This window comes from Oncorhynchus tshawytscha, linkage group LG06 (assembly GCF_018296145.1).
Source record: "Oncorhynchus tshawytscha isolate Ot180627B linkage group LG06, Otsh_v2.0, whole genome shotgun sequence".
Taxonomy (NCBI): domain Eukaryota; kingdom Metazoa; phylum Chordata; class Actinopteri; order Salmoniformes; family Salmonidae; genus Oncorhynchus; species Oncorhynchus tshawytscha.
The window spans coordinates 13,435,996-13,459,871 of record NC_056434.1 but is presented as its reverse complement, the minus strand read 5'-3'; the positions used below and the strand labels follow the sequence as shown (position 1 = coordinate 13,459,871).

The window sequence follows — 23,876 nt, the reverse complement described above, 5'->3', positions numbered from 1 at the left end:
GGTAACCCACCTCAGGTCTGAGAAACTCATATGGCCGTCTCGTCTGGCTTAAATAGCCATGTGTCAGCAGGATAGTGTGTGTGTGTGTGTGTGTGTCTGCTTGCGAGTGTGTGTGTGTCTGCTTGCGAGTGTGTGTGTGTCTGTCTGCTTGTGTGTGTGTCTGTGTGTGTGTCTGTGTGTGTGTTGTAGGTCACCGTGGGACTAGCTGGCGCCTAGTGCTCGCCCACGTGCAAGCCCCTGAGACAGGGAAGAGTGGGGACAGCTCCCATGCTCGCCCACGTGCAAGCCCCTGAGACAGGGAAGAGTGGGGACAGCTCCCGTGCTCGCCCACGTGCAAGCCCCTGAGACAGGGAAGAGCGGGGACAGCTCCCGTGCTCGCCCACGTGCAAGCCCCTGAGACAGGGAAGAGCGGGACAGCTCCCGTGCTCGCCCACGTGCAAGCCCCTGAGACAGGGAAGAGTGGGGACAGCTCCCGTGCTCGCCCACGTGCAAGCCCCTGAGACAGGGAAGAGCGGGGACAGCTCCCGTGCTCGCCCACGTGCAAGCCCCTGAGACAGGGAAGAGCGGGGACAGCTCCCGTGCTCGCCCACGTGCAAGCCCCTGAGACAGGGAAGAGCGGGGACAGCTCCCGTGCTCGCCCACGTGCAAGCCCCTGAGACAGGGAAGAGCGGGGACAGCTCCCGTGCTCGCCCACGTGCCAGTCCCTGAGACAGGGAAGAGCGGGGACAGCTCCCGTGCTCGCCCACGTGCAAGCCCCTGAGACAGGGAAGAGCGGGGACAGCTCCCGTGCTCGCCCACGTGCAAGCCCCTGAGACAGGGAAGAGCGGGGACAGCTCCCGTGCTCGCCCACGTGCAAGCCCCTGAGACAGGGAAGAGCGGGGACAGCTCCCGTGCTCGCCCACGTGCAAGCCCCTGAGACAGGGAAGAGCGGGGACAGCTCCCGTGCTCGCCCACGTGCAAGTCCCTGAGACAGGGAAGAGCGGGGACAGCTCCCGTGCTCGCCCACGTGCAAGCCCCTGAGACAGGGAAGAGCGGGGACAGCTCCCGTGCTCGCCCACGTGCAAGCCCCTGAGACAGGGAAGAGCGGGGACAGCTCCCGTGCTCGCCCACGTGCAAGCCCCTGAGACAGGGAAGTGCGGGGACAGCTCCCGTGCTCGCCCACGTGCAAGCCCCTGAGACAGGGAAGAGCGGGGACAGCTCCCGTGCTCGCCCACGTGCAAGCCCCTGAGACAGGGAAGAGCGGGGACAGCTCCCGTGCTCGCCCACGTGCAAGCCCCTGAGACAGGGAAGAGCGGGGACAGCTCACGTGCTCGCCCACGTGCAAGCCCCTGAGACAGGGAAGAGCGGGGACAGCTCCCGTGCTCGCCCACGTGCAAGCCCCTGAGACAGGGAAGAGCGGGGACAGCTCCCGTGCTCGCCCACGTGCAAGCCCCTGAGACAGGGAAGAGCGGGGACAGCTCAGGTCTGATTAATGAACACCGGAGAAGACTCCTCGATAGAGGGGAGACCGATGGACAGCAGAGGAAGAGGAGAAGGAGGAGGAAGGAGATGCTTGATACAGAATCGCCTGCCTTACCAGCCGTGAGGCCTGTCAATTTGTCAGAAGAGGAAGGAGAGAGGGATGGAGAGATGCAGCCCCTCTGAAGGGCGAGTGTTGAGTTTGGTCTGACTCTGATTCCACCTGACAGAACCTTTTGAAGTGCTCATTACTCACTCTGATTTTAGGCCCCTACACCCAATCACACATACAAGCAAATACACACAGGCGCATGCACACACACACACACACACATAGTAAAGAACGCACACAATCGCTCTCTCAGTCAATCCACCAGAAGTTCCCACACACTATAGCTTTTGGCTCCCAGTCTCTCCCCTATCAACCCTCTCTTCTCTCTCATTCTCTCTCTACCTTTCGCTTCTCTTTGTCACTGTAACACCATGACACACACACATGCCATGACACACACTACATTACTTGCTGAATCAAATGCACCTAGAGCCCTCTATCACACAGAGAAGACTCGTCTGGAATAGCATTGTGAACAAGGATACACAAGTTCTTACGATACAGAAGAAGAAGTCCTTTGAAGATTAACCTGACCACTAACCCACAGTTCAGCCTGTCCCTCCAGCCTCCCATGTTGCTCTGTCCACTCTATCCTATCAGAGGGACCAGCCCGGCGGGCCTCTGAAGCTAATAACGCTGCTTAGAAAGGCAGCTGAAATAACGAATGAAGGACTGAGGTTTCTCCTTCTCCTTTTATCAGCTCCCTGTGGGAACATGGCATTTCTGGTTCTCGAACCAAACAAGTCTTTGGATTTAAAAGGGCGACTCTGATGTTTTTTCCCCGTTTGAATTTGTGGTTACTGTTGTTATTGTTTATGTCTTGTTGGGGCTACTAGCTTTGGTCTAAGAAAATATATACATATATGGACATCCAATGGCTTTGGAGCAGGTCCTGGAGATCAAAGTAGACATAAAGCAATATGTCTAGTAAGACGCCGTTTCAAAACTTATTGGTATTCATCAGGTGAATGAGGGTTTCTGGGGTGGCGAGCTGTGTGTGCTTGTGAGCTGTTGTAGAGCTGTTATTGAGTGAAACTGTGTGTTGGATGTGGGTTTATCGACCTGTGTGTGTCTGTCTGTGTAACCTTCTGTGTCTTGCTAGCTGGTGTCCTTTCAACGGTGTCTGTATGGCCTCATCTGTTTGTATTGAAAGCACCCAACCCATCCTCCAACCTGCCCCCACTTCAAAGAAGTTGCCCCTAACTGGTCCAAGATCAGATTTATTTACCTAATGGTTAAGGCTAAAACTAGGTCATTTGATCCTGTGCTTAGGGGGAACTTCTACAAACTCAGTTTGATCGAGCAGTCTTCCTCAGAAACCCCTCGTTTACCCAAGGGAGGCCAATGACCAGTCAGTCATAGGGGAGAGCTGTCCCTGTCTCTTTCTGTGTCTGTCTCTCTCACTCACCTGAAAGGGGGAAGGAGTCTGAGAGGGGAAACTACCACACACACCTCAGTCCCTTAACACAGAGACAGGGACACCTCAGTCCCTTAACACAGAGACTGGGACCTGGACACCTCAGTCCCTTAACACAGAGACAGGGACACCTCAGTCCCTTAACACAGAGACAGGGACCTGGACATCTCAGTCCCTTAACACAGAGACAGGGACCTGGACATCGCAGTCCCTTAACACAGAGACAGGGACCTGTACACCTCAGTCCCTTAACACAGAGACAGGGACACCTCAGTCCCTTAACACAGAGACAGGGACCTGTACACCTCAGTCCCTTAACACAGAGACAGGGACCTGGACACCTCAGTCCCTTAACACAGAGACAGGGACCTGGACATCGCAGTCCCTTAACACAGAGACAGGGACCTGGACACCTCAGTCCCTTAACACAGAGACAGGGACACCTCAGTCCCTTAACACAGAGACAGGGACCTGGACATCTCAGTCCCTTAACACAGAGACAGAGACCTGTATACCTCAGTCCCTTAACACAGAGACAGGGACCTGGACATCTCAGTCCTTTAACACAGAGACAGAGACCTGTATACCTCAGTCCCTTAACACAGAGACAGGGACCTGGACATCTCAGTCCTTTAACACAGAGACAGGGACCTGGACACCTCAGTCCCTTAACACAGAGACAGGGACCTGGACATCTCAGTCCCTTAACACAGAGACAGGGACCTGGACATCGCAGTCCCTTAACACAGAGACAGGGACCTGGACACCTCAGTCCCTTAACACAGAGACAGAGACCTGTACACCTCAGTCCCTTAACACAGAGACAGGGACACCTCAGTCCCTTAACACAGAGACAGGGACCTGGACATCTCAGTCCCTTAACACAGAGACAGAGACCTGTATACCTCAGTCCCTTAACACAGAGACAGGGACCTGGACATCTCAGTCCTTTAACACAGAGACAGAGACCTGTATACCTCAGTCCCTTAACACAGAGACAGGGACCTGTACACCTCAGTCCCTTAACACAGAGACAGGGACCTGGACACCTCAGTCCCTTAACACAGAGACAGGGACCTGGACATCTCAGTCCCTTAACACAGAGACAGGGACCTGGACATCACAGTCCCTTAACACAGAGACAGGGACCTGGACACCTCAGTCCCTTAACACAGAGACAGAGACCTGTACACCTCAGTCCCTTAACACAGAGACAGGGACACCTCAGTCCCTTAACACAGAGACAGGGACCTGGACATCTCAGTCCCTTAACACAGAGACAGAGACCTGTATACCTCAGTCCCTGAACACAGAGACAGGGACCTGGACATCTCAGTCCTTTAACACAGAGACAGAGACCTGTACACCTCAGTCCCTTAACACAGAGACAGGGACACCTCAGTCTCTTAACACAGAGACAGGGACACCTCAGTCCCTTAACACAGAGATAGGGACCTGTGCACCTCAGTCCCTTAACACAGAGACAGAGACCTGGACACCTCAGTCCCTTAACACAGAGACAGGGACACCTCAGTCCCTTAACACAGAGACAGGGACCTGGACACCTCAGTCCTGCTGCTTCCAAGATGAGCTACAAAATGTGAACATCCACCTCGCCTCCTTACAGGAGGTACCAGTACCGAGTCAATGTGGAGGTTATATACAGGAGGTACCAGTACCGAGTCAATGTGCAGGTTATATACAGGAGGTACCAGTACCGAGTCAATGTGGAGGTTATATACAGGAGGTACCAGTACCGAGTCAATGTGGAGGTTATATACAGGAGGTACCAGTACCGAGTCATTGTGGAGTTTATATACAGGAGGTATCAGTACCGAGTCAATGTGGAGGTTATATACAGGAGGTACCAGTACCGAGTCAATGTGGAGGTTATATACAGGAGGTACCAGTACCGAGTCAATGTGAAGGTTATATACAGGAGGTACCAGTACCGAGTCAATGTGGAGGTTATATACAGGAGGTACCAGTACCGAGTCAATGTGGAGGTTATATACAGGAGGTACCAGTACTGAGTCAATGTGGAGGTTATATACAGGAGGTACCAGTACCGAGTCAATGTGAAGGTTATATACAGGAGGTACCAGTACCGAGTCAATGTGGAGGTTATATACAGGAGGTACCAGTACCGAGTCAATGTGGAGGTTATATACAGGAGGTACCAGTACTGAGTCAATGTGGAGGTTATACACAGGAGGTACCAGTACCGAGTCAATGTGCAGGTTATATACAGGAGGTACCAGTACCGAGTCAATGTGCAGGTTATATACAGGAGGTACCAGTACCGAGTCAATGTGGAGGTTATATACAGGAGGTACCAGTACCGAGTCAATGTGCAGGTTATATACAGGAGGTACCAGTACCGAGTCAATGTGGAGGTTATATACAGGAGGTACCAGTACCGAGTCAATGTGAAGGTTATATACAGGAGGTACCAGTACCGAGTCAATGTGGAGGTTCGTCTTCATAAAGAAGAAGGAAAGAAGCAGAGGAGAGACATTATTAGGAAAGCTGTATTCTAAGACAAATATTTTAGCAGCTAAAACCATTGCGTTTTTTAGCTGCATTTGTTTTATCTTGTCTGACGTGCCGGGTATGCAGAGTTTCCACAGTTGAGACCATTCCATTGGTAAATCTGTCAAGGCAAAACGAAAGCATCCAATGTGATTGGGGCATGGTCAGATAGAGCTTTGATTGGCAGTAGTGCAAAACCAATTACAGTGGAGACTGATTATGGACCATCCAAATAATGTTCTCATGCATGCTTTTTCTACTGACTGATCTCTTAGCATTCACCACAAGGGTTAAAGTCAATCTGAACCCATTGCTCATATTAACCCAGTAAAGCCCCAGTACACACTGGACTAGGCCTGTGTGATCATGCTGTGTACTTTGCCACAAGAACCTAACCTATATGTACTATACCCTAGTGGTGCAGCAGTCTAAGGCACTGTATCTCAGGGCTAGAGGCATCACTACAGACCCTTGTTTGATTCCAGGCTGTATCACAACCCGCTGTGATTGGGAGTCCCATAGGGCAGTGCAAAATTGGCCCAGCGTCGTCCGGGTTAGGGTTGGGTCGGGGTAGGCCGTCATTGTAAATAAGAATTTGTTCTTAACTGACTTTTTATTTATCCCTCACCTCTACTTTCTACCACTCTCTCCCTCTTTCTACCACTCTCTCCCTCTTTCTACCACTCTCTCCCTCTTTCTACCACTCTCTCCCCTATCTCTCACCCCTCTTTCTACCACTCTCTCCCTCTTTCTACCACTCTCTCCCTCTTTCTACCACTCTCTCCCCCTATCCCTCACCCCCTCTTTCTACCACTCTCTCCCCCTATCCCTCACCCCTCTTTCTACCACTCGCTCCCTCTTTCTACCACTCTCTCCCCCTATCCCTCACCCCTCTTTCTACCACTCACTCCCTCTTTCTACCACTCTCTCCCCTATCCCTCACCCCCTCTTTCTACCACTCTCTCCCTCTTTCTACCACTCTCTCCCCCTATCCCTCACCCCTCTTTCTACCACTCTCTCCCTCTTTCTACCACTCTCTCCCCCTATCCCTCACCCCCTCTTTCTACCACTCTCTCCCTCTTTCTACCACTCTCTCCCCCTATCCCTCACCCCCTCTTTCTACCACTCTCTCCCTCTTTCTACCACTCTCTCCCCCTATCCCTCACCCCCTCTTTCTACCACATCCTTCTCTTAACCCTAGTCACCCCACGGATAAGACATGTGTGTATTAGTTTAAAAAATGCTTGTTTTTTTCCCCACCTGCTTTTGGGTATGGAAATGATATCAATCACCACTAACCTCAACTCAAGTTTTTATATAAAACATTTAGAATGAGGTCTGCGGTAATTTGATTAATCTCCCTATGAATAATGTAACTTAAATAGGGAAAGATTTATTTAAAAGGGGGGAATTCACACTTTTCAGAAGTAATAAAGTTGTACTGAGCTTTATATGATCATTAAAACAACAAATCATTGTCAGGTGGACTGCTATTGAAGGCCCTGAAAACAACAAATCATTGTCAGGTGGACTGCTATTGAAGGCCCTGAAAACAACAAATGTAATCATTTTTCTGGGTAAAATCTTTACATTTTCAAAATCGCATGTCCGCCTCGAGCAGTACAGTAGCTTATGCCGCACTCTGTTGGGCCCTGCCCACTTCCCCTGTCCTCCCATTAGCCTGCCCTCCAACCCCTCTTGTACTCACTCCCCACGCCCCCCTCTCTGCCATCTCTCACCTGTGAGCCAAGAGAGCCTCCATGACATTGCCTTATTAAATTGCACTTATCAATCATTCTTACCAGGGATGCCACCGTCCACCACATTAAAGAAGTCAGAGAAGTGTGGTTTCAGCAGCCCTGTCATGCCTTCGCAGACCACTTCCTACTCCCCCCGAATGGCATTCACACATCATCATCAGCCTGTTATTACAGGACCTAGAGGTAAAGTCCCCACTGTACCCCCCCAGTCCCCCATTCACACGTCATCATCAGCCTGTTATTACAGGACCTAGAGGTAAAGTCCTCCCTGTACCCCCCCCCCCAGTCCCCCCATTCACACATCATCATCAGCCTGTTATTACAGGACCTAGAGGTAAAGTCCCCACTGCACCCCCCCAGTCCCCCATTCACACGTCATCATCAGCCTGTTATTACAGGACCTAGAGGTAAAGTCCCCACTGTACCCCCCAGTCCCCCTATTCACACATCATCATCAGCCTGTTATTACAGGACCTAGAGGTAAAGTCCCCACTGTACCTCCCCCGGTCCCCCATTCACACACCATCATCAGCCTGTTATTACAGGACCTAGAGGTAAAGTCCCCACTGTACCTCCCCCGGTCCCCCATTCACACGTCATCATCAGCCTGTTATTACAGGACCTAGAGGTAAAGTCCCCACTGTACCCCCCAAACTCTCCCTTATACTCACCAGTCCTTTCCCACCCCGACCTTGTCCTACCTGCCTCCCCCTCCCCACCCTAACCATGTCCTCCCTGCCTTCCTGCCTAAATCGTGCCATTATGTGGTATAACTGTCAGATTAAATTGTGCTATTAAGTGGTATAACTGTCAGATTAAGTTGTGCCATTAAGTGGTATAACTGTCAGATTAAGTTGTGCCATTAAGTGGTATAACTGTAAGATTAAATCATGTCATTATGTGGTATAACTGTCAGATTAAGTTGTGCCATTAAGTGGTATAACTGTCAGATTAAATCGTGTCATTATGTGGTATAACTGTCAGATTAAATCGTGGTATAATATTGTGGTATAACTATCATATCAGATTAAATCACGTCATTATGTGGTATAACTGTCAGATTAAATCGTGTCATTATGTGGTATAACTGTCAGATTAAATTGTGCCATTAAGTGGTATAACTGTCAGATTAAGTTGTGCCATTAAGTGGTATAACTGTCAGATTAAGTTGTGCCATTAAGTGGTATAACTGTCAGATTAAATCGTGTCATTATGTGGTATAACTGTCAGATTAAGTTGTGCCATTAAGTGGTATAACTGTCAGATTAAATCGTGTCATTATGTGGTATAACTGTCAGATTAAATCGTGGTATAATATTGTGGTATAACTATCATATCAGATTAAATCACGTCATTATGTGGTATAACTGTCAGATTAAATTGTGGTATAACATTGTGGTATAACTATCATATCAGATTAAATCACGTCATTATGTGGTATAACTGTCAGATTAAATTGTGTCATTATGTGGTATACCTGTCAGATTAAATCGTGGTATAACTTTCAGATTAAATCATGTCATTATGTGGTATAACTATCAGATTAAATTGTGTCATTATGTGGTATAACTGTCAGATTAAGTCCTGTCATTATGTGGTACAACTATCAGATTAAGTCCTGTCATTATGTGGTATAACTGTCAGATTAAATCCTGCCATTATGTGGTATAACTGTCAGATTAAGTTGTGCCATTAAGTGGTATAACTGTCAGATTAAATCGTGTCATTATGTGGTATAACTGTCAGATTAAGTTGTGCCATTAAGTGGTATAACTGTCAGATTAAATCGTGTCATTATGTGGTATAACTGTCAGATTAAATCGTGGTATAATATTGTGGTATAACTATCATATCAGATTAAATCACGTCATTATGTGGTATAACTGTCAGATTAAATTGTGGTATAACATTGTGGTATAACTATCATATCAGATTAAATCACGTCATTATGTGGTATAACTGTCAGATTAAATTGTGTCATTATGTGGTATACCTGTCAGATTAAATCGTGGTATAACTTTCAGATTAAATCATGTCATTATGTGGTATAACTATCAGATTAAATTGTGTCATTATGTGGTATAACTGTCAGATTAAGTCCTGTCATTATGTGGTACAACTATCAGATTAAGTCCTGTCATTATGTGGTATAACTGTCAGATTAAATCCTGTCATTATGTGGTATAACTATCAGATTAAGCCCTGTCATTATGTGGTATAACTATCAGATTAAATCCTGTCATTATGTGGTATAACTGTCAGATTAAGCCCTGTCATTATGTGGTACAACTATCAGATTAAACCCTGTCATTATGTGGTACAACTATCAGATTAAGCCCTGTCATTATGTGGTACAACTATCAGATTAAGCCCTGTCATTATGTGGTACAACTATCAGATTAAGCCCTGTCATTATGTGGTACAACTATCAGATAAACCCTGTCATTATGTGGTATAACTATCAGATTAAGCCCTGTCATTATGTGGTATAACTGTCAGATTAAGCCCTGTCATTATGTGGTACAACTGTCAGATTAAGTCCTGTCATTATGTGGTATAACTGTCAGATTAAGCCCTGTCATTATGTGGTACAACTATCAGATTAAGCCCTGTCATTATGTGGTACAACTATCAGATTAAGCCCTGTCATTATGTGGTATGACTATTAGATTTGGGATGTTGTGTTCTACACTAACATAAAAGGCCAAAATGATGGTGTTCATTAATCTTCATCAGTCGAGACGGTTGTCATATCTATTTGGTTGACTTTAACCGCCCTGTGGTACCAATTTCAACTGTAATTGATTTATCATACTCAGAGATTCTTCTTCACGCACCACTTTCCCTCCTGAAATGTTAGCCGAACCCGTTGAGCCGAGAGACGTAGGTGTAGCCGCAGGGCACCACAATTTGGCAAACAAAGACTCACAAGCCGCACGGTTCGTTAGCTCGACTTCTCGTCTTCAAAAGAGCTATTAAAACACTCCTCAGCCTTCTCCTCCCACGGATTAATGCAGGCATGCACACACACGCACACACACGCACACACACTCATACGCGCACACAGAGCCACCTGTTGATATCTCTCCCCCACAAACCACACGTCATAATAAGGGAGGCTTTTTCTTTTAATCACTGCTTTTATTATTAAATTAAAATGTATTTTTGAAGGAAAAGTTGGCAGTGAAATAGAACTACAAGGTGGGGGAAGAAAAAGCTAGCGAACCAACGCGATTTTCAAAGTGGAACTAATCCAGAGAGCTTTTCTGTTGGGCATGCAGCCCCTCATGCATGCCCAGACTACAATGGAGCCCACTGCTCCCTCTCTCTCTCATCTCTCCTTCCCTTCCTCCCTCCCTTTCTCCATCTCCCGCCAGCTGTCTGAAGTCAGCCTCCAGTCTCCCCTCCTGTCCCCTCCCACGTCACCACATTTGCATATTTGACCCAGATTAGCTACAGGCCCACCCACTGGGCGCGGTGTGGGGAGGACCTGCCGTCACTTCCAGACTCAGTTTCATCTGTCCTCCATAACGATGTGCTAAAGTCACTGCTAACAGGCCTCCCTTAGAGCCCCACTGAAAGGCCCTTCGAGACCCTGCTGGGGAGAATGTCCCCAACCTCCTCCATCTCTCCTTCCACCCAACCCCCAAACTACAGCTTGTCCCCTTGGAGTTGAATGGATGAGGTAGGGGGGCATGGGGTTACATAGCTAGCCTAGCAGTCTAGTGGGGAATTAGCTGCTCGGACACTGAGAACACTCAGTACAACGTGAACATGACAACACGCAGTACAACGTGAACATGAGAACACTCAGCACAACGTGAACATGAGAACACTCAGCACAACGTGAACATGAGAACACTCAGTACAACGTGAACATGAGAACACTCAGTACAACGTGAACATGAGAACACTCAGTACAACGTGAACATGAGAACACTCAGTACAACGTGAACATGAGAACACTCAGTACAACATGAACATGAGAACACTCAGTACAACGTGAACATGAGAACACTCAGTACAACGTGACATGAGAACACTCAGTACAACGTGAACATGAGAACACTCAGTACAACGTGAACATGAGAACACTCAGTACAACGTGACATGAGAACACTCAGTACAACGTGAACATGAGAACACTCAGTACAACGTGAACATGAGAACACTTAGTACAACATGAACATGAGAACACTCAGTACAACGTGAACATGAGAACACTCAGTACAACGTGAACATGAGAACACTCAGTACAACGTGAACATGAGAACACTCAGTACAACGTGAACATGAGAACACTCAGTACAACGTGAACATGAGAACACTCAGTACAACGTGAACATGAGAACACTCAGTACAACGTGAACATGAGAACACTCAGTACAACATGAACATGAGAACACTCAGTACAACGTGAACATGAGAACACTCAGTACAACGTGAACATGAGAACACTCAGTACAACATGAACATGAGAACACTCAGTACAACGTGAACATGAGAACACTCAGTACAACGTGAACATGAGAACACTCAGTACAACGTGAACATGAGAACACTCAGTACAACGTGAACATGAGAACACTCAGTACAACGTGAACATGAGAACACTCAGTACAACGTGAACATGAGAACACTCAGTACAACGTGAACATGAGAACACTCAGTACAACGTGAACATGAGAACACTCAGTACAACATGAACATGAGAACACTCAGTACAACGTGAACATGAGAACACTCAGTACAACGTGAACATGAGAACACTCAGTACAACATGAACATGAGAACACTCAGTACAACGTGAACATGAGAACACTCAGTACAACGTGAACATGAGAACACTCAGTACAACGTGAACATGAGAACACTCAGTACAACGTGAACATGAGAACACTCAATACAACGTGAACATGAGAACACTCAGTATAACATGAACATGAGAACACTCAGTACAACGTGACATGAGAACACTCAGTACAACGTGACATGAGAACACTCAGTACAACGTGAACATGAGAACACTCAGTACAACGTGAACATGACAACACGCAGTACAACGTGAACATGACAACACTCAGTACAACGTGAACATGAGAACACTCAGTACAACGTGAACATGAGAACACGCAGTACAACGTGAACATGAGAACACTCAGTACAACGTGACATGAGAACACTCAGTACAACGTGACATGAGAACACTCAGTACAACGTGAACATGAGAACACTCAGTACAACGTGACATGAGAACACTCAGTACAACGTGAACATGAGAACACTCAGTACAACGTGACATGAGAACACTCAGCACAACGTGACATGAGAACACTCAGTACAACGTGAACATGAGAACACTCAGTACAACGTGAACATGAGAACACTCAGCACAACGTGACATGAGAACACTCAGTACAACGTGACATGAGAACACTCAGCACAACGTGACATGAGAACACTCAGTACAACGTGAACATGAGAACACTCAGTACAACGTGAACATGAGAACACTCAGTACAACGTGAACATGACAACACTCAGCACAACGTGAACATGACAACACTCAGCACAACGTGAACATGAGAACACTCAGCACAACGTGAACATGAGAACACTCAGTACAACGTGACATGAGAACACTCAGTACAACGTGACATGAGAACACTCAGTACAACGTGACATGAGAACACTCAGCACAACGTGACATGAGAACACTCAGTACAACGTGAACATGAGAACACTCAGTACAACGTGAACATGAGAACACTCAGCACAACGTGACATGAGAACACTCAGTACAACGTGACATGAGAACACTCAGCACAACGTGACATGAGAACACTCAGTACAACGTGAACATGAGAACACTCAGTACAACGTGAACATGAGAACACTCAGTACAACGTGAACATGACAACACTCAGCACAACGTGAACATGAGAACACTCAGCACAACGTGAACATGAGAACACTCAGCACAACGTGAACATGAGAACACTCAGTACAACGTGAACATGAGAACACTCAGTACAACGTGAACATGAGAACACTCAGTACAACGTGAACATGAGAACACTCAGTACAACGTGAACATGAGAACACTCAGCACAACGTGAACATGAGAACACCCAGTACAACATGAACATGACAACACTCAGTACAACGTGACATGAGAACACTCAGTACAACGTGAACATGAGAACACTCAGTACAACGTGAACATGAGAACACTCAGCACAACGTGACATGAGAACACTCAGTACAACGTGAACATGAGAACACTCAGTACAACGTGAACATGAGAACACTTAGTACAACGTGACATGAGAACACTCAGTACAACGTGAACATGAGAACACTCAGCACAACGTGAACATGAGAACACTCAGTACAACGTGAACATGAGAACACTCAGTACAACGTGACATGAGAACACTCAGTACAACGTGAACATGAGAACACTCAGCACAACGTGAACATGAGAACACTCAGTACAACGTGAACATGAGAACACTCAGTACAACGTGAACATGACAACACGCAGTACAACGTGGCACCTTCCTCATGAGGAGAAGCCCAAATAAACCTGAGAGAAAGGGAGGCCCCCATCCTACACTGCTCATCCAGGGAGTTTTGAACTATTGTGCATCGTTCTCTGTAGCAGACAGAGAGAGAGGCTCATTGTAACACCCTGCTGTCTATGGGGTCTTGACACTGGTGCCCTGATGTCTCCTTTTATTTGATGCATTAAACTTTTCTTTTACCAGGCAGGTCAGATCCATTTCAAACCTTCTCCTTTACCACTTTGTGGAGTTTTTTACGAGTGCACAATGCAAACATAATGATGTTATAATGTTATCCTCATGGAATATGCTGAACTCTCATGGTATTTTGACAGCTCTCCTATCATAATCATTCATTCATAGATCATTCATGTTTAAGTGCATTGACAGCGCTTTCCTAGCCAGGTTAAAGCAGACTGAATGCTGCACTCACCAAGTAATGGTGACCAGGCTAGTTTAACCAGGCTAGTTTAACCAGGCTAGTTTAACCAGGCTAGTTTAACTGGGCTAGTTTAACCAGGCTAGTTTAACCAGGCTAGTTTAACCAGGCTAGTTTAACCAGGTTAGTTTAACCAGGCTAGTTTAACCAGGTTAGTTTAACCAGGCTAGTTTAACCAGGCTAGTTTAACCAGGCTAAGGGTGATTGAGGAGCAGACCCCCCCCAGACCCCCTCTGCATGATAAAAAGCCTTTTTGGACTTGTTAGATGAAAAGCTGAAACATGGCCGTAAAACTTTGTTTACTCGCAATTCCTCCCCTGGAGAACATTCACCACAGTGTAAATGCGGAACATGACACGTTGTCCAAGGCTATTTAAGTCATTGGAAATTATTTTGCAAACACTTTAGTTCTGGTCACCCTTTTTTTTTAAAGAAACATTCCTAATTGACTCTGACCATTTGCATAATTGACCTTGGCGGACCCTTCTTGGACTGGTTGGCAGGGTGGGACAGGAGCTGGTGAGTAGCCAGAAAGGCAGCGAGCAGTCAGAAAGGAAGTCTATACTGGATGGGATAAGTGATGGTGATCTAGTGACTAGGGGTACGTCCAAAATGGCATCCTATTCTCTGTACTCTATATAGTGCATCCTTGGTCCCTGGTCGAAAGTAGTGCACTTCATAGGGAATAGGGTGCCATCTTGACTCAGTCTAAGTGACATGTGAATGACAGTGCTGCTGGAGAGCTTGTTGAGACCGGAGGGGTGGTGTGGAAACACAAATGATTGATTATGATCGGAATGGGGGACGCAGGACCTCCCTTATGTCCTGTGTGTGTGTGTGTGTGTGTGTGTGTGTGTGTGTGTGTGTGTGTGTGTGTGTGTGTGTGTGTGTGTGTGTGTGTGTGGTTGGGGGTCTGCATGTGTCAGGGAGGGTTTCATTATTACACTTGTCAGGTGTTGCCTGCAGAGTGACTTGTTAAAATGTTCCTGTCTCCCTGTACTCTTTACTGTACACTAGATAAATGTAGCACAACCAGTCCAGGCCACATCTCTAGCAAGGGCTCCCTAAGACAAGCATGTGTGCTGTAGCAACCCATAACACTGTGCTACGTTAACACAGCCTGATACTTCACATACCTGAACATGACTTATGGCTGAAAGAAGTGAGTGAAGGTTTACCAGGGTTGAGGAAGAGAGAGAGAGAGAGAGAGAGAGAGATGGAGAGAGAGAGATGGAGAGAGAGGGTGAGAGAGAGAGGGTGAGAGAGAAAAAGAGAGAGAGAGATGGAGGGAGAGGGTTAGAGAGAGAGAAAAAGAGAGAGGGTGAGAGAGAGAAAAAGAGAGGGTGAGAGAGAGAGAGGGAGAGAGAGGGTGAGAGAGAGAAAGAAAGAGAGGAGTGATAGGGGGTGAGAGAGAGGGTGAAAGAGAGAGAGAGGGTGAGAGAGAGAGAGCGTGATAGAGAGAGAGGGTGAGAGAGAGGGTGATAGAGAGAGAGGGTGAGAGAGAGAGAAAGAGAGAGTGTGAGAGAGAGGGTGAAAGAGAGAGAGAGAGAGGGTGAGAGAGAGAGGGTGAGAGAGAGAGGGTAATAGAGAAAGAGGGAGAGAGGGTGAGAGAGAGAGAAAGAGGGGGAGAGAGAGAAGGGGACAGTGTGTGAGAGAGAGAGAGGGTGAGAGAGAAAGGAGAGAGAGAGAGAGAGAGGGTGACAAAGAGAGAGAGAGAGAGAGGAGGGAGAGAGAGAGAGGAGGGAGAGAAGGTGAGAGAGAGAAAGAGAGGAAGATAGAGAAAGGGAGAGTGTGAGAGAGAGAGACAGAGAGAGAGAGAGAGAAAGGGAGAGAGAGAGAGAGAGAGAGAGGGTGACAGAGAGACAGATAGAGAGAGAGGGTGACAGAGAGACAGATAGAGAGAGAGGGTGACAGAGAGAGAGGGGGAGAGAGGGAGAGAGAGAAAGGGAGAGTGTGAGAGAGAGAGGGTGACAGAGAGAGAGATAGAGAGAGAAGAAAATAATTTGAAAACAAACCCAATTTTGAAAAACTCCCATATCTACTGGGTGAAATTCCACAGTGTGCCATCACAGCAGCAAGATTTGTGACCTGTTGCCATGAGAAAAGGGCAACCAGTGAAGAACAAACACCATTGTAAATACAACCCATATTTATGCTTATTTATTTTATCTTGGTGTCCTTTAACCATTTGTACATTGTAAAAACACTGTATATATATAATATGACATTTGTAATGTCTTTACTGTTTTGAAACTTCTGTATGTGTAATGTTTACTGTTAATTTTTGTTGTTTTTCACTTTATATATTCACTTTGTATGTTGTCTACCTCACTTGCTTTGGCAATGTTAACACATGTTTCCCATGCCATTAAAGCCCTTGAATTGAAATTGAATTAGAGAGAGAGAGAGAGAGAGAGAGAGAGAGAGAGAGAGAGGGTGACAGAGTGGGAGGAGGAGTGACTGGGAAAGGGTGTGTCTGTCTCTGTGAGGTCAGTGTGGTTCTCTGTCCTGCCTGCAGCCACTGCAGCAATGCCTCAGCAAACACAGTAATTATTCAGTAGAGGAGTCTGGACACTCCACTCCTACACCGTGTGTGTGTGTGTGTGTGTGTGTGTGTGTGTGTGTGTGTGTGTGTGTGTGTGTGTGTGTGTGTGTGTCCAAAAGTCCATTCCATCCCGCCAAACAAAAGGGACATGAAAAGACGGAGCACGCCAAAAAGGAGGGGTCTCTCTCTGTCCCGCCCTGTCTCAGGCTGGAAAGCAATTGAGGAAGGGCACAGGGAGAATGCATCCTAAATGGCACACTATCCTAAATAGTTTCCAGTCAGACTTTATTGAGGCTGTAAGTGTTGCACTACATTTGACCAGGTCCAGTTTCCAGACTCTGTTGAGGCTTTGTGAAGTGCATTATATAGGAAACAGGTTGCCATCTGGGACATACGCAGAGAGAGAGCCGTGGTTCATTCTATTATTACTGTAAATACAATGGCCATATAGCGGCATGGCGATAGAGGATCGTGCCCTAGTTTCCAGTCAGCCTCTATTGATAGAGCCATAAATCACAGCAAAGTTAAGTGAATTACTGCAGCAGGGAGCTGGGGCTTTGATAATGTTTATGTGGTTTCAGCTCACCATCTCTCTCTCTCTCTGCTTCTCTCTCATTCTGAGCTCACCATCTCTCTCTCAATTCAATTCAATTCAATTCAAGGGGCTTTATTGGCATGGGAAACATGTGTTAACATTGCCAAAGCAAGTGAGGTAGACAACATACAAAGTGAATATATAAAGTGAAAAACAACAAAAATTAACAGTAAACATTACACATACAGAAGTTTCAAAACAGTAAAGACATTACAAATGTCATATTATATATATATATATATACAGTGTTTTAACAATGTACAAATGGTTAAAGGACACAAGATCAAATAAATAAGCATAAATATGGGTGTATTTACAATGGTGTTTGTTCTTCACTGGTTGCCCTTTTCTCGTGGCAACAGGTCACAAATCTTGCTGCTGTGATGGCACACTGTGGAATTTCACCCAGTAGATATGGGAGTTTTTCAAAATTGGATTTGTTTTCGAATTCTTTGTGGATCTGTGTAATCTGAGGGAAATATGTCTCTCTAATATGGTCATACATTGGGCAGGAGGTTAGGAAGTGCAGCTCAGTTTCCACCTCATTTTGTGGGCAGTGAGCACATAGCCTGTCTTCTCTTGAGAGCCATGTCTGCCTACGGCGGCCTTTCTCAATAGCAAGGCTATGCTCACTGAGTCTGTACATAGTCAAGGCTTTCCTTAATTTTGGGTCAGTCACAGTGGTCAGGTATTCTGCCGCTGTGTACTCTCTGTTTAGGGCCAAATAGCATTCTAGTTTGCTCTGTTTTTTTGTTAATTCTTTCCAATGTGTTAAGTAGTTATCTTTTTGCTTTCTCATGATTTGGTTGGGTCTAATTGTGCTGCTGTCCTGGGGCTCTGTAGGGTGTGTTTGTGTTTGTGAACAGAGCCCCAGGACCAGCTTGCTTAGGGACTCTTCTCCAGGTTCATCTCTCTGTAGGTGATGGCTTTGTTATGGAAGGTTTGTGAATCGCTTCCTTTTAGGTGGTTGTAGAATTTAACAGCTCTTTTCTGGATTTTGATAATTAGTGGGTATCGGCCTAATTCTGCTCTGCATGCATTATTTGGTGTTCTACGTTGTACACGGAGGATATTTTTGCAGAATTCTGCGTGCAGAGTCTCAATTTGGTGTTTGTCCCATTTTGTGAAGTCTTGGTTGGTGAGCGGACCCCAGACCTCACAACCATAAAGGGCAATGGGCTCTATGACTGATTCAAGTATTTTTAGCCAAATCCTAATTGGTATGTTGAAATTTATCTATCTCTCTCTGCTTCTCTCTCATTCTGAGCTCACCATCTCTCTCTCTGCTTCTCTCTCATTCTGAGCTCACCATCTCTCTCTCTCTGCTTCTCTCTCATTCTGAGCTCACCATCTCTCTCTCTCTGCTTCTCTCTCATTCTGAGCTCACCATCTCTCTCTCTGCTTCTCTCTCATTCTGAGCTCACCATCTCTCTCTCTGCTTCTCTCTCATTCTGAGCTCACCATCTCTCTCTCTGCTTCTCCCTCATTCTGAGCTCACCATCTCTCTCTCTCTGCTTCTCTCTCATTCTGAGCTCACCATCTCTCTCTCTGCTTCTCTCTCATTCTGAGCTCACCATCTCTCTCTCTCTCTGCTTCTCTCTCATTCTGAGCTCACCATCTCTCTCTCTGCTTCTCTCTCATTCTGAGCTCACCATCTCTCTCTCTCTCTCATTTTGAGCTCACCATCTCTCTCTCTCTCTCTCTGCTTCTCTCTCATTCTGAGCTCACCATCTCTCTCTCTCTGCTTCTCTCTCATTCTGAGCTCACCATCTCTCTCTGCTTTTCTCTCATTCTGAGCTCACCATCTCTCTCTCTCTGCTTCCCTCTCATTCTGAGCTCACCATCTCTCTCTCTCTCTCTCTCTGCTTCTCTCTCATTCTGAGCTCACCATCTCTCTCTCTCTCTCTCTGCTTCTCTCTCATTCTGAGCTCACCATCTCTCTCTGCTTTTCTCTCATTCTGAGCTCACCATCTCTCTCTTTCTCTCATTCTGAGCTCACCATCTCTCTCTCTCTCTCTCTCTCTCTGCTTCCCTCTCATTCTGAGCTCACCATCTCTCTCTCGCTGCTTCCCTCTCATTCTGAGCTCACCATCTCTCTCTCTCTCCCTCCCCCTCTCTCCCCCTCTTTCTCTCTCCTTCCCTCACCCTCTCTCTCCCCTCTCTAAATTTCTCGCTCTCTCTCTCTTTTTCTCCCACTCCCCCTGTCGCACGTCCCAGCCAGGCATTATACTAATAACCAATAAAATAATGTTACCTCTATTAAGAGCAGCCTAATTAGATTGTGCCGGTTACAATGAAATAGTTGATCAGCCTCGCTCCATTGAGTCTGTTACCCTGGGATACCATGTGGTGCAGGAGGACAGTGCTGTGCTGCAGACATGCTCAGGTTGGTTCATTCAACCCACACACACACGTGTGTACAGAGGAGTGTGCAAACACAAGTACTTGCGTTGACACACACACACACACACACACACACACACACACACACTCTCTCTCTCTCTCTCACACACACACACACACACACACACACACACACACACACACACACACACACACACACACACACACACACACACAGGTTTGAATCTTTCAGGGTTTAAATAGTTAGTTGTATCATTGGTGACTGCAGCCAAAACAAACAGACCCTAAATGCCTACATTTGGCCCCAACACCTCTCAACTCACTGGTCTCAAGACTCCTGTTCAAATCAAATCAAATTTTATTTGTCACATACACATGGTTAGCAGATGTTAATGCGAGTGTAGCGAAATGCTTGTGCAACTAGTTCCGACAGTGCAGTAATATCTAACAAGTAATCTAACAATTCAACAACAACTACCTTATACACACCATGTAAAGGGATGGAATAAGAATATGTACATATAAATATATGGATGAGCGATGGCCGAGCAGATAAATGGTATAAAATACAGTATATACATATGAGATGAGTAATGTAGGGTATGAAAACATATAAAGTGGCATTGTTTAAAGTGGCTAGTGATACATTACATCAAGATGGCAAGATGCAGTAGATGGTATAGAGTGCAGTATATACATATGAGATGAGTAATGTAGCGTATGTAAGCATTATATAAAGTGGCTAGTGATAAATTGATTACATCAATTTTTCCATTATTAAAGTGGCTGGAGTTGAGTCTGTATGTTGGCAGCAGGCACTCAATGTTAGTGGTGGCTGTTTAACAGTCTGATGGCCTTGAGATAGAAGCTGTTTTTCAGTTTCAGCTTTGATGCACCTATACTGACCTCGCCTTCTGGATGGTAGCGGGGTGAACAGGCAGTGGCTCGGGTGGTTGTTGTCCTTGATGATCTTTATGGCCTTCCTGTGACATCGGGTGCTGTAGGTGTCCTGGAGGGCAGGTAGTTTGCCCCCGGTGATGCGTTGTGCAGACCTCACTACCCTCTGGAGAGCCTTGTGGTTGTGGGTGGAGCAGACGTCAGATGCTAATGTCACTAATGTACAGTAAATGTATATCTCATTGTGACAAACGCCACATTTGGAGGTGTCAAGTCAACGGCTAATATTTTTGTGAGGGAAAGCGGACTCTTGTAACTTTGGTTGTCACGGAGGGCCCGCCCCCATTCTGATTGACAGTGAGGTGCATTATGGTCCGGGGGCATCTTGTCATCTGCACTGTGGGCCACCTGCCCTCTGTCACCACCATGTCACCATAGGCCTGTCATACTGTCTGTCACCACCATGTCACCATAGGCCTGTCATACTGTCTGTCACCATGTGTGTTTGTGTTTCAATGTTTGTTTGTTTAAGAATTTGCGTGTGTGTGTGTGTTGTGTGTGTGTGTGTGTGTGTGTGTGTGTGTGTGTGTGTGTGTGTGTGTGTGTGTGTGTGTGTGTGTATGTGTGTGTGTATGTGTGTATGTGTGTGTGGGGGGTTCCATCTATTTGCATGTAGCCCCACCATGTATGATACTTTGCATCACCTCCTATCTCTCTCTCTCTCTCTCTCTCTCTCTCTCCTTCAAATTCAACATGCTTTATTGACATAATAAACTCTCTCTATCCACCCTTCCCTCCCTCTCCGCCCACAGCGAGTACCCACGCCACGCCGTCGAGCCTCCACTTCCCCACGTCGCCCATCATCCAGCAGCCCGGCTCCTACTTCTCCCACCCGGCCATCCGTTACCACCCCCAGGAGAGCCTCAAGGAGTTTGTCCAACTTGTCTGCCCCGACTCAGGCCAGCAGGGAGGACAGGTGGGCTTCCTTAATGTAAGAACAAGGAAGGAGCCTTTTACAGGACATAAACCTTTTACATACCCCTTTTACAGTACATACCACTTTTACAGTAAATACCCCTTTTACAGTAAATACCCCTTTTACAGTACATACCCCTTTTACAATAAATACCCCTTTTACAGTACATACCCCTTTTACAGTACATACCCCTTTTACAGTACATAACAATTTTACAGTACATAACAATTTTACAGTTAATACCCCTTTTACAGTACATACCTCTTTTACAGTACATACCCCTTTTACAGTAAATACCCCTTTTACAGTACATACCCCTTTCACAGTACATACCTCTTTTACAGTACATACCCCTTTTACAGTAAATACCCATTTTACAGTACATACCCCTTTCACAGTACATACCCCTTTTACAATAAATACCCCTTTTACAGGACATAAACCTTTTACATACCCCTTTTACAGTACATACCACTTTTACAGTAAATACCCCTTTTACAATAAATACCCCTTTTACAGTACATACCCCTTTTACAGTACATACCCCTTTTACAGTACATAACAATTTTACAGTACATAACAATTTTACAGTTAATACCCCTTTTACAGTACATACCTCTTTTACAGTACATACCCCTTTTACAGTAAATACCCCTTTTACAGTACATACCCCTTTCACAGTACATACCTCTTTTACAGTACATACCCCTTTTACAGTAAATACCCATTTTACAGTACATACCCCTTTCACAGTACATACCCCTTTTACAATAAATACCCCTTTTACAGGACATAAACCTTTTACATACCCCTTTTACAGTACATACCACTTTTACAGTAAATACCCCTTTTACAGTAAACACCCCTTTTACAGTACATACCCCTTTCACAATAAATACCCCTTTTACAGTACATACCCCTTTTACAGTACATACCCCTTTTACAGTACATACCCCTTTTACAGTACATACCCCTTTTACAGTACATAACAATTTTACAGTACATAACAATTTTACAGTTAATACCCCTTTTACAGTACATACCTCTTTTACAGTACATACCTCAAACATACATTCATTTTACAGTACCAACCCGTTTTCCTCCTCGTTCGATGCCTCTTAGCCCCCTTTTGATGCTTCTGTTTAGATTCTTCAGTAGTTTTATTTCTCCCTCTATAGAACTCTATGTTCCTATTGGTCTTTGGTCCATGCACACACCCTCTATATAACTCTATGTTCATATTGGTCTTTGGTCCATTCACACACCCTCTATAGAACTCTATGTTCCTATTGGTCTTTGATCTATGAACACCCTCTCTATAGAACTCTGTGTTCCTATTGGTCATTGATCTATGAACACCTTCTCTATAGAACTCTGTGTTCCTATTGGTCATTGATCTATGAACACCCTCTCTATAGAACTCTATGTTCCTATTGGTCTTTGGTCTATGAACACACTCTCTATAGAACTCTATGTTCCTATTGGTCTTTGGTCTATGAACACACTCTCTATAGAACTCTATGTTCCTATTGGTCATTGATCTATGAACACACTCTCTATAGAACTCTATGTTCCTATTGGTCTTTGGTCTATGAACACACTCTCTATAGAACTCTATGTTCCTATTGGTCTTTGGTCCATTCACACACTCTCTATAGAACTCTATGTTCCTATTGGTCTTTGGTCCATTCACACACTCTCTATAGAACTCTATGTTCCTATTGGTCTTTGGTCTATGAACACACTCTCTATAGAACTCTATGTTCCTATTGGTCTTTGGTCCATTCACACACTCTCTATAGAACTCTATGTTCCTATTGATCTTTGGTCTATGAACACACTCTCTATAGAACTCTATGTTTCTATTGGTCATTGATCTATGAACACACTCTCTATAGAACTCTATGTTCCTATTGGTCTTTGGTCCATTCACACACTCTCTATAGAACGCTATGTTCCTATTGGTCTTTGGTCCATTCACACACTCTCTATAGAACTCTATGTTTCTATTGGTCTTTGGTCTATGAACACACTCTCTATAGAACTCTATGTTCCTATTGGTCTTTGGTCCATTCACACACTCTCTATAGAACTCTATGTTCCTATTGATCTTTGGTCTATGAACACACTCTCTATAGAACTCTATGTTCCTATTGGTCATTGATCTATGAACACACTCTCTATAGAACTCTATGTTCCTATTGGTCTTTGGTCC

The 23,876-nt window shown here is 45.6% G+C and overlaps 1 protein-coding gene across 6 annotated transcripts in view; it reads left to right on the top strand.

Annotated features, from left to right (window-relative positions):
* Nucleotides 1-23,876, top strand: part of LOC112252062 (nuclear factor 1 A-type) — a 357,068-nt gene that overhangs the window by 296,587 nt on the left and 36,605 nt on the right. For 5 of the 6 annotated variants that reach the window (XM_042322993.1, XM_042322995.1, XM_042322994.1 and 2 more), the window contains one exon: nucleotides 21,498-21,676. In XM_042322993.1, the coding sequence (XP_042178927.1) occupies nucleotides 21,498-21,676 (179 nt within the window). The remainder of the gene's footprint in view (nucleotides 1-21,497; nucleotides 21,677-23,876) is intronic. The other variant, XM_042322991.1, reaches the window with a different exon arrangement.